Source organism: Pelobates fuscus, chromosome 4, assembly GCF_036172605.1.
Source record: "Pelobates fuscus isolate aPelFus1 chromosome 4, aPelFus1.pri, whole genome shotgun sequence".
Lineage (NCBI taxonomy): Eukaryota > Metazoa > Chordata > Amphibia > Anura > Pelobatidae > Pelobates > Pelobates fuscus.
The window spans coordinates 172,011,134-172,023,828 of NC_086320.1; the positions used below are offsets into that span (position 1 = coordinate 172,011,134).

The 12,695-nt window shown below is 36.2% G+C and overlaps 1 protein-coding gene across 1 annotated transcript in view; it reads left to right on the plus strand.

Annotated features, from left to right (window-relative positions):
* The window catches only part of SLC22A23 (solute carrier family 22 member 23), a 182,693-nt gene that overhangs the window by 152,243 nt on the left and 17,755 nt on the right, over positions 1-12,695 (plus strand). Inside the window, exons 4-5 of the mRNA XM_063451779.1 lie at positions 8,589-8,757; positions 10,468-10,595. Of these exons, the coding sequence (XP_063307849.1) occupies positions 8,589-8,757; positions 10,468-10,595 (297 nt within the window). The remainder of the gene's footprint in view (positions 1-8,588; positions 8,758-10,467; positions 10,596-12,695) is intronic.

The following is a 12,695-nucleotide window of genomic DNA, read 5'->3' on the forward strand; positions in this document are numbered from 1 at the left end:
GTTCTGTTCACAACTTGTACATTTGGCTGCAGTGTTAAGGGGTTAATTATAAAGTACCTGGTAAATTGCTTGCATTCAAAATTTTATACAAAAAAAAAATTAATTGGCAATGAATGTCAATTCATGTCTCCGTTCTTTATTTAAACGCTGAAATGTGTCCGTCATGATCTGATCGCATGAGTAATACTTTGCACAGTGCATTTTGCCTGGGACTGCAATACTGTGTTAGTTTACATTACATGCCAATATTTCTTCTGCTTATTTTAATATATTATGTTGTCCAATGGGAGGATGATACTTATCCAAAATGAATAAAAGTTCACAACGCAGCAAAATAATGAGGTTTTGTATTGATATCCAGAGCTTTGTTACAATTGTTTTGATAGCTTCAGGTTTTACTGTCCAATGCTAGGCTGATATTTTAGATTCGGAATCTAGTATTAGACTTATAAAACGAGAGAAATCTCAATGTATCTTTCCTGGTAAAATATTTTATAAATAAATAAATAAATAAATAGTATTAGACTTCAAAATGTACCCTCTCCATTTGCCATTGGCGAGTGAACATTAAGCCCTGTCGAATAGAAAATCACCCCTGATTTGCAGTGACAAACTGTATGGCCTGTGTACTACTCTAGCGTTGGACTTCAAGTTTCAAGCCCTACTACTTTTATTAGAATTTACATAGTTTTAACATTCGTAGCTGCAATAAATAATAAAAATGGAAAAGAGGACCATGCTCAAACGAGTTTACAATTTGCTAAAATGTGCATTTAGTAAAATGAAACCCATAACTGTTTCATTTGGTAATTAACCTTACTAACCAATATATGCCAGATGCATTTTTTGAAGTTACTCGTGTGTGAGTATCCTTTGGGGATAAGCACAATTTGCTGTCTTTGTCAGATTTTGTCCACAACTGGACATTTTGAAAATTATACATAGGATTGATTTCCTAAATTCTTTTAAATCAGCCAAAAGAGTATTCCAAGTCCTTAGAAAAGTCACATGACCTCTATGCTGTTGGACAATCTAATGGGGTTTGCTTTAGAGTGTAAACACACAAAATTAAATTCTGTGCTAAAATTCCCAATTCGTGGTCAGCAGCCATGGCTCCAGTTAATAACCTCCAATGTGTGTATGGATGGGATATAGTACTCAGGCAACTTGTTTATTTTTTTTCCCCTTTCTTTTGTTATAGAATATGTTGACTTCCTGTCAGTGGTAGGTTTGAGTAATTAAGATTTATGAGCAACAGATCTCTCAAATGGTTTGTGTATTATCTTTATTCTTCTGTGCCAACAAAGCTATGGGTTACTTGATACATCAATGACACATTTCACTGACCCATTGAACACTAGTTCTGTATATATCTTGGCCACAAGAGTTACGTCTGCTGCACAAAGCTACATAAGCACAGCTGTGTGTTGGTACGGAATGACAGAGGCACAGCGAGACACAGTTTATATTACATTTCCTCAGATGAACTTGCTAAATTGTTTTGGAGTGTAGCTGACCCCTCGCTGAGTGCACTTTTTACATTTTAGTAACACAAAAATAAAATTCTGTGCACAAAATTGAAAATAATGTATTAATGGCAATGTCACTAAACTGCAGTAAATAAAGGAATGCTATAGTCTGCTCAGGTTCAGTTGGGATCAACCTTTGTGTTCTGAATGTCATGTTCTAGACAGTTGACGTTGTAATGGGAATAGCGTGGTTTCTGAACATCCACAGAGCGAAACTGTAAATTAAGATGCAGTAATGCCTCACTTGGTATATCGTCATTTATTGTCGCTCATAGGGTGAATGTAGGAAGTTCTGGAATGGCAGTGGAATGTAGATGCATTTAATCAAGTTTGATGTAATGGAACAATCCCTGCGGAAGCCAGTATTTCTAGTTTATTTCTTTAGCACATAGGTTAGACCTTGGCTAGACCTTATGTATGGAAAGTAATTCTTGGCTAAATATGGTCCAACCCGGTGGACCATTCTGTTGTAGACTCAGATTTGCTTTTTTTTAAGCTTGTGTGTCTATAGTTCGGAGACTGTAGGACTGCATTCTATATTTGTTTATTGTGTAAATTTTGTGTTGATGAAGATGCAATCTGAGCTTGACCATAGTGTGCTTCCTCGCATGTGCTGCAGTTATCTGAGACATAGACGTGAACACATATAGTTGACATCAACATGTTTGTGTAGTAATTGAACTACTTAGTACCGTGTGTTTCACTTATTAATAATGCAACTCGTAAGTCTGTAGTTAATCATCTAGTAACAATTATTTAGCCACTGCTGGTTTTCTTGAAATGGATTTTAGGGTCTCTAATTGAAAGTATCTCTGTGCCCTGGAGGTTTTTTTTAGGGTTTCTAAAATGCAAATATTTTGTGTTGGGAGAAGAGATAATCTGCCGATATTGTAGCCAACTCCATTTATACTCTTAGATCTGTAAAGTGCATACTAATTGATCCCTTGAGCATGATAAATGTTAACAATCTTAAGAACTAAATATGGCACCTATCATCCGTATTGATTTGTAAAATAACTTAATGCATTATTAAACAAAGTGGGAGGAAACATACTTAATAGAAAACAGCTAGTAATAAAGAATAGTGTGGTGAGAGGAAAACACAATATTACTCCCCAATGATTAAAGGAACACTCAATTATGGAAAAATAAATATAAATCACTGTTTAGCAGAACCCCAATGAAAGCATGAAAAAACAGGTTTAGATCTAAAACTCTCTGCTTTGCAGAATTTGCAAGCCCTTCCCTCTTACCCCAGCACAAACTGGGGTCTGTGTCGGAGATACTGTAGTCCAGGGGTGTCCAAACTTTTTTCAAAGAGGGCCAGATCTGTTGAAGTGAACATGCGTGAGAGCCGACCATTTTGCCTGACATTCTTTGAACTATTAAAATTAAATGCAAATTAACTATTTTATGCAAAATGTATTGCAAACGGAATACTTTTCATTTCATCTCTTTTTTTTCTGTCCCTTCTCTTTTATTCTGTCTCTCTTCATTCTGTCCCTTCTCTCTTATTCTCTCTTCATTCTGTCCCTTCTCTTTTATTCTGCTCCTTCATTCTGTCCCTTCACTCTTTTATTCTGCCCCTTCCTTTTTATTCTGCCCCTTCCTTTTTATTCTGCCCCTTCCCTCTTTTATTCTGCCCCTTCCCTCTTTTATTCTGCCCCTTCCCTCTTTTATTTTGCCCCTTCCCTCTTTTATTCTGCCCCTTCCTTCTTTTATTCTGCCCCTTCATTCTGTGCCTCCAGGGAGAAGGAACCATATCCTGTGACATACAAGAGATCGCGAGAATGCAGACTAAGGACGAGCAGTTACTGCACTGCGTTCTGCGATCTCTTGGCCCCCCAGTGGAAAAGATCCAGGGATCCTGACCAGCGCTCGGGGATTCACTGGGGGCCACAACAGATAGATTAGGCAAATTACCCTTGGGGCTGTATTAAACTGGAACGCGGTCTGGACTTTGGACATGACTGCTGTAGTCAGAGGCTTCTGTGCTGTAGCCGTGATTGCTCTTTGAGAAGGGAGGAATAATTTGATTGGAGGAGCGCACTACTTGCCAGGCATGTTCTTCTCATTCACAATGCTTCTCTATGAGAAATGGAAGAGGAGAGAAAACATAACTGGAGAAAGAATGGGCAGTTGCACAGACTGGGTCATGGCACTGTGTCTCCGACACAGAACCCAGTTTGTGCTGGGGTAAGAGGGAAGGGCTTGCAAATTCTGCAAAACAGAGAGTTTTAGATATAAACCTGTTTTTTCATGCTTTCATTGGGGTTCTGATAAACATAGAAACATAGAAACATAGAATGTGACGGCAGATAAGAACCATTCGGCCCATCTAGTCTGCCCAGTTTTCTAAATACTTTCATTACATACTTTCAAACAGTGATTTATATTTATTTTTCCATAATTGAGTGTTCCTTTAATCATTGGGGAGTAATATTGTGTTTTCCTCTCACCACACTATTCTTTATTACTAGCTGTTTTCTATTAAGTACGTTTCCTCCCACTTTGTTTAATAATGCATTAAGTTATTTTACAAATGTAACATAAGAGATCCTCATTTAACATATAAGAGCGAGGAGGCTCAGAAGTCACAACATTATTTTTAATGTATTTAAAGGGACACTAGTCACCAGATCAACTGCAGCTTATTGAATTTTTTCTGGTAAATAGAATCATTATCTTCAGGCTTTTTTGCTGTAAACACGGTCTTTTCAGAGAAAATGCAGTGTTTACATTACAGCCTAGTTATAACTTCACTGGCCACTCCTCAGATAGCTGTTAGAGATCCTTCCTGGGTCATGTCTACCTAAAATGCATCCAAACATTCTGTGTCTCCTTCCTCTGCATGCAGACACTGAACTTTCCTCATAGAGATTCATTGATTCAATTCATCTCTATGAGGATATGCTGATTGGCCAGGGCTGTTTTTGAATCATGCTGGCTCTGCCCCTGATCTGCCTCTTTGTCAGTCTCAGCCAATCCTATGGGATTGTGATTGGATCAGGCTACCACTTCTGATGATGTCAGCAGGCAGTGGGCAGGTCTAAAGGAAACCGAGCCAGAGCTAGCAGCTTCAGGCTTGAATACAAGTAAGTTTTTTTATATTTTTAGGGAGGCATGAGGGGACCAGTGGGGGGGTAGATGGTGGTTTTAACCCTATAGGGCCAGGAATACATGTTTGTGTTCTTGACCCTATAGTGCTCCTTTAAATAATAAAACAAAAAAAATGTTATTCGATAAAGCATTACTATGACACAGTGGCTAAAAAAACACTTCTGCATAGGGATCTGACCCATTTCAAAACTCTCAGTACAAATTAAACACGCCTACAAAAAGGGATTGATGGTGTTTATTTTGATTACCCCTGTGAAACCATTCCCTCCCAAATTTATGGAGGGCTGGGAAGATGACATTGTAACTGTTTTTTATGAAGAGCAGTGTGGGAACTTGCAATGTCGGTGCCTCAAAACTGTTACTGAAACTTTATATGCACTGACTTTCATTGCTGACCGCTAACCCCCCGCAGCTGCGCAATCTGAAATATAAAAATTTTCAAACTCAAAAAAATCCTGGATATTTGTGTGTGTAAACCATGATTTCCTCTCCACATGTAGTAGGGTTTGAATCTAAATATTTTAATACTGAAAAAAGGTTTATTTTCTTGCCTATAGAAATAGGAATCCATTATCATTGTGCGTGTATATGTGCGCGTGTTTGTTCATGTATGTAAATGTTGCAGGTGTTGCATTAAAGATAATTGAGGTGTGCACTGGGCAAAATGTGTGATTTTCCATTGCTGTTTTCCATGAGCTATGTGTGACGTTTCATATCCTGGAATGAATGTACAAAGGTTAGCTTGGTTGCTTCCATTTCAAATACAACCTATGGTAAGCGCAGTGCGGTAATATAAAAAAAATATATATTTTTTCTATATATTGTAATATTTGTAAGTCTTTTTCAACATAGTGCACCTGGCATGCCTAAAACTATTATACTATTACTATAATATTTACATAGACAAAATGCTAACAAATGTGTAGAGCTGTTCTTTAATATATATATATATATTTATTTTTAAAAAAAATTATAATTTTTTTTACACTTTCAAAGATGTTATATTGGACATTTCAAACCACAGATACATACAAGATGCTATAAAGCAGATACACTCAATAAGAAAAGATGTTCAGTTATGTTCTAATAGTGCATATCAAGTCACATTAATAAAACATACGGTATCACTTGCAGGGTTTTATTTATTTGCGCACAAACTATAATTTAAAGCTTAAATTGTTTATAACACCAACACATGTTGAAGGTACCCCACAACCTTATTGCTTCTAAGAATAAATAAAATGTGTGACTGTAAAAATAATAATTGTAGGGGCATCAAAATGAAGTAGATTTTTTTTATTTCAATAGGTATGTTTGAGGGAAGTCTTGAAAGATAAATCTGAAAGCAAGTGTGGAGAGCAACAGCATAGTTCTGACATGAAATACCTGTAAATAATATAATATTAATAATAATAAAAGCATTGTTGTAGTCAGCCAATAAAGCACAACAGTACCCAAAGATAAAAGTGTAGAGACTTTATATTTTAAAATGCAACAGTTTGAGAGTTAATTTAATAATTTTGTACTATCTGTTCTGATTCGGTTGAATTCTGTCTGTGTAGGACAGCTTGCATCGTGGATGACTTCCAACTAACAGCAGAGGGAAGAATGATCAAGCAAATACTGTGATTGTTCAAGATGTGTCATGCTGTTAGATTTAAATGGACGGTCAGAATGTTGCCTATGCCTGGTATAGAGTATATTGCTCAATAGAGCATATGACGTGTTTGCAGGATTCCCAAGGTCCAAAACTCAACTTCAGGCAATTCAAAGGAAGCACATATTATGACATAGTGTTGCTTGGTAAGAGTAGTATGAAGTATACTTGTTGGAAATAGACTAGGCTAGAGCTTAGCCAGATTTGGTAAAGCCTCTTCTTTTTTCTCTCAAAATATATTATTTTCATTGTAACTAAATTATGATTATTATTAAAATTAAGTTCTATTAGAAAAATATAGTTTCAAAAAGGCATACTCTGCATTAAGACAGATACTATACACTCAGTGTGACAGACTAGTGTTGTACATAATGCAGACTAAAATCCAATTTTTTGAGAAAAGAGGACACACAAAATGTTTAGATCTGTTATTTGCTAGGGCAGAGCGCTATATTTACGTTTATTACAGTTAATTTTGCACAAATTTTTATTCATTACTATTTTCCCATGAAGAAATAGACAATAATAGCACTCCATTCACCTTTATGAATATACATCGAATACTTTTTTTTTTTTAATAATAATAATAATAATAGAAAATTAAAAAAAAACTACACACCTATAGTTTCCTAGCTAAAGGAAACTATAGTGACAGGAAAAAAGTTATTTTCCTGGCACTATAGCTCCCTATAATGCCCCCTCCGGTTAAAAACCCTTTCTGACATTTACTTGAGTCCAGCGCCTATGTCACTTGGTGCTGGTTCGGGCTCTCACACGGTGGGAGGTGAACACCTAATACGCACGCGCAGTAATGGCCACACTCACTTTAGGACTTCCCTTATAGGAAAGCACTATACTACCCAAATGACTGGAAGTCCGTGTAGTGGCTGTCTGGTTGACTACAACTAGAGTTGGAGTTAACTCTCAAAGGTAATTATTTACCATAAACTGCAATAATTACGTTTGCAGGGTTAAGGCACCTGGGACTATGCACCCAGATGAAGTGGTCTGGTTGCCTATAGTGTACCTTTTAAAGAAGGGGGGAAAAGTAATTAACTTTCCATCACAACCCTGTAAGTATATCTACCTTGCAGTATGTGTTACTCTTGACTATTAAATGATCTCATGTGCCGTATTATCTATGCTTTCCATAATTTTAATATCTGTATGTTTAGATCTGTTATTTTCTAGGGCAGCGCTCTATACTTATATTTAATACAGTTAATTTTACATTACTATTCCATCTATTCCATTTCTCTTATTTAGCACGGAGTTCCCAGTAGAAATAGATCTAAATAGTATACCATTCACCTTCATGAATAAACAAACAAACAAAAACAATTAAAATATATATATTTGTATTAAAAAGAAACTACACACCTAGAAGAAGGAAAAAAAAAAGTAATTAACTTCCCATTACAACCCTCGAAGTACATCTACCTTACAATATGTGTACTCATAATGAACTATTTGTGGCCTTTAATTAAATGATCTCATGTGTCGTATTATCTGTGTTTCGCATAAATTTTATTTACATATCTGTAAGAAATAATACAACTAGTAAAATATTTTTTTATCTTTCAGTCTATTTAAAACGTCAAATTCTATGTCTAAAATCGTGTTGGTTTTCAAACATTCTTTAGATATGCTAATAGATGGTATTAGAACAGCACTTTTAATGGAGCATTTATAGTGTAATTTCCAATTGACCTACATATGAAGTCTTGCGTAATGATTTTATATATAAACAGAGAGACTCCAGACAATGTGTTCCTGTTTATATATGGAGAGATTTAATCATTCAACCCCAGAGGCGATATTTCAGCCGCAACATTGCCAGGGCCAGGTTTCCCAGTAGAGCAAACAGGAGGTGTCAAGGTGCCAGCCGCTTTGGTCTACCTTTAATATGTCAGTAAATATATCAGGAGGTTGGTACACCTGTGTGGACTGGCTAATGAAAATGGGGCTATGATGGCAAATTTGAAAGTCACGACTTGTGAAATCCCTTTTGAACTTCACGTTTGGGTCATGAAGTGTAGTAGTACATTTGTATCCATTCTAACATACATACTAATGCAAATTATGGCTACTGGCATTTACATATCAATCCAAAAACCTTACTTATTGTGTTAACAAGCTTGGAACATTGATATAAGAATAGTAAAGCTAAAAGGAATTCTTTTGTTTTCAACAGATGATGTTCCTTTTAAAATAAATGCTTTTCTTTGCTTGCTTTCCTGCATATAATTTACACTTTTTGTGTTTTTTGCTTTTCTTTTCAGGAATAGAACTGTGCCCTCCCTCCCATAGATTCATGATCACAATGGCAGCCAGTTTTATTGGGATGGCTGGTCAGTTCCTTCTGCCTGGCATCGCTGCACTTTGCAGAGACTGGCAAATTCTTCAAGCAGTTATCATCTGCCCATTCATCTTGATGCTGTCATATTGGTAGTAAGTATTGCAAGTTATTTTATTCCTCTAGTGCATGTACATTCTAGAGTCTGTATGTTTGTTCATATGCAAATGTATTTACAAGCAAATATCGTAATACATACTGGTTGCTTTATAAGGTAAAAGTATACACTGTGATAGTGAACCAGCACTAGTTTAAATAGTGGAAAGCTTAAAAACATAAACCAACAATAAAAACACTCACTGCTAAGGGTTACAACAGCAGTATAGTGCTGTAGATTTTTTTTTTCATATAGTGTAATGCAGTTGAGTAAAGGAAAGATTATAAAGTCTAAATTGGACACGCTCACATGGAGAAGAGCCAGTGTGTGTGTGTAATTATACATATAATTGTATTTATTTTTGCGGTTTTCACACAGACACTGTTTTTATCATCTTTTATGTTTTTATTGCAATAAAACACCCACATTTCTGTTCAGCGATGTCCCACATGTGCAACAATATCTTCCATGTATGGGTTTAACTCCTACAGAGCAGAGGGAACTTTCTGTTCTGAACCAAAGCAAAATGTAGAATTTGCGCTAGGTTTGTTCCACCGTAATGTAAGGGTTTATTTTTAAGTGGCCCTGTATATATTATATATTGGATTTTTTCAATATACCCTATATGGCTTTCTTCTAATACCCTATATGTATACCTAGCACACCACTAATTTGAATAAAATATTAGAAATGAGCATACATGGAAAAACAAAGCATTATTTCAAATTTTACAAATCCAGTGTAGCAAAAAAAATAAAAAAAACATTTAAAATACGTTCACCTATCCGTTACATTCATTTTTGATAGCTATCACTAACCGTATACCAACCTCCATCTAACACTACACCAACCCTACTCCTAATTGTATGTTTACACTTACTATAACCTTAACCCTCCCTAAAATCAACCAACCCTACACTGTTCCTAAACCTAAAGCAGAATTAATCCTAGCCCAGATTTAACACTTACTTTACCCTAACCCAACAACTGACTCTAACCCTAAAGAAACACGCTGCTAAAATCAGTGTCCTATTAAAACAGTAGAGTTGTATGTTTCTGTTCTCAGGACTGCAATAATCATATTGCAGTGGTAACTCCACCTCTAGTGCTTGTCTTTGAGACAGCCACTATAAGCACTTCCTGCTCCCTTACAGAGTTTCACACTTTTCATAAAGTCTAGATCTTCAACTTCCCTGTAGGAAAGCAATGGTTCAATGTTTTCCTGTGAGGAAGCATTAATGTGCATTATGTCTCACCATTGCTGTGAGATCTGGCCTCTGCAGATGGAGCCTCAGAACTGGAAAGAGATAAGTGAAAAAAGTTGAACCCTTTTTAACCAAAGGGGGAGGGGGGGGGGGGGTGAGACGACTATTCTGTTTGGGATAGCAAAACTATAGCTTTAGAAGTACTGTTTTTTTTTTTTATTCCTAATGCTACAGTGTTCCTTTAAATGCCTGAACCTCTCAGTTTGACCAATACATACATCTCCTATGTCAGTCTCAAGCTGCTAAAAATGGCCCCAGCTGACAGAGGGGAGCCCCAGGTATGTATTGACTCCTGGGTCTCCTGCTGTGAGCAGGGATTTAACCCTTGATTTTTGTTCCGTGTAGATATCAGAGAAACCTTTTTGTCCACCATGAGTTTTAACCATTTCATAAAATAAATTATGTTCATTTATGTATTAACTAAAACCTGTGTTTTTTTTAAGTATTTTCCCAGAATCACTGAGATGGCTCATGGCAACACTGCAGTTTGAAACATCTAAGAAGCAAATTATTCAAATTATTCATAAGAACAGAGTAAATCCAGAAACTGATATTAAAGGTGTAATGCCTGGTGAGTGTACTGCTTTATGTTCATTGTTAAGCAAGATTGGTGCATTGAGCATTCTGTGAAGATGTTAGAACACAAAGTTAATCAAAACTGTCTGCCTGTCTACCTCCCTATCTACCAATCTATTTTAGCAAATACATATCAAGTCCGTTAACACTGTGAACTGAACAGTCGTGCAAGTGAGTCCGGTTATTTCTCTGACATTTGTTAGCTTGGGAGAAGGTTCATCATGCCATCTGTTCGAAATTCACCTTAAATTTTTTTTATATTGGGGCGATCATTCAAGCAATTTTATAGAGCTGGATTCAGACTGACCTGTGTAAGAGTTTGTTCAACGAGTATGCCGGAGATAAACCAGAAATCAAGGGATAAGTAAGAAGAAAAAGTAAAATTACCTGATGGTGCTTTTTCGGAAGGCAGTTGTGATTTCAGAGATCAGTTATAATAGCATAGAAAATGAGATCCGTTCCTCGTTTGATATTAATTGTGTAGCTCAGTCAGTTTGTTTTTAATTAGATGGATGTGTCATTGTTTTCTACTATGTTTTTAAGCAACATGTCAATTTAAAACTGAATGTGCCAAATGTTTTCTTTATTTTCTAATTCAAGTAAGTATATGCCATTAATATTTGTCACCTTGCAGCAAATAATGACCCTTATCACATAGTTCATCTTTGATTTTGCTTTTTTATTAATTTTATTTTCCATTGTAAAGCCACGGACATTATTCTTATTAAATACTGTTTTCCACACAGACCATATACAGTGCATTAAGAAAATATTCAGACCCCTTATTTTTTTCCCGTTTTATGTTGCAGTCTCAATTATTTGAACAATTATTTGAAACTATTGTTTTTTCACATTAATCTTTACTCCACATGAAACCACTTATTGACATGGCAAAAAAACATATTTTGACACAATTGCAAATATATTAAAGATATTGCATTGACAGAACTACTCAAACCCTTAACTAAGGCCTTAGATGAAGCACCTTTGGCAGCAATTACAGCATCATGTCTTTTGAGGTATGACGTGACAAGATCTGCATACCTAGATATGGATAGTTTCTACATTCATATCTGCAGTTCCTCTTAGACATTGTCAGGCTGAATGGGGATTGTCTAAAGGGACAATTTTCATGTCTGTTGTCAGCGTGCAGGGTGCGCTAATGAGTATTATAGTGGAATACTATTTGTAATTAATGGGCTACAGTCATTAAAACTTAACTTTTACTGAATGTTGGGTAAAAGAGTCCACCCACTACTAGACTCAATCTGTAATACAACAAATCAAACAAAGAAATAATACTGGGCAAAACACAAAACGGTGACCACAAACAATCAGGTGTATAATGGGGAAAATCTATGTCGTCTCGAATACACTTTAATAAAAAGGATTTACTTACCATGAAGCTCCTGGCTGTTCTCTTCCACGCTTACCTCTGACGCCACTGAGGCCGCATGCGGCCCATTTACAGGCTTCTAATACAGAAGCCTGTCATTGGATCATTTGCCAGCTCAGAGCACATGTGCGCATGCTCCATGTTGGCAAGGAGAGGTAGGTTTTAAAAAGAAAAAAGTTGGTCGAAGGGCAGAGATTGTCACATCTGTTGTCAGCATGCAGACGTAATTTATGCACAGACTTGACATTAGGCAGCCCGGAATGTAAGTCACGTGTGCTGGGAGTGCAACTAGCCCCTAGCACACAACTGGCAATATCTCTGTAGCTGCAGTGTTTCAAGTCGAAACACTGCACATACTGACTCCCACCACCATGACCACTTCAAATCACTGAAACTGTCATGGTGGTTGGAGTATCCCTTTAAGGATTTCTCTGTATTTGTTGCCTTCCCTCAACATTTTGTCTGTCACTTGACAACAGATTAACATTTAACCCCTTAAGGACCAAACTTCTGGAATAAAATGGAATCATGACATGTCACACAGTCAACATATCTTATATTTTAATAGGGGAAAAAATTAAAGTAAAATTTACGTACATGTTTATGTTAAATCCCTGAGATTTCTTAATACCCTTCATGTCTGTTATTCAAGATTTAGTATCAATATATATATAATATAATTTTTTTAAAACTAAGGTG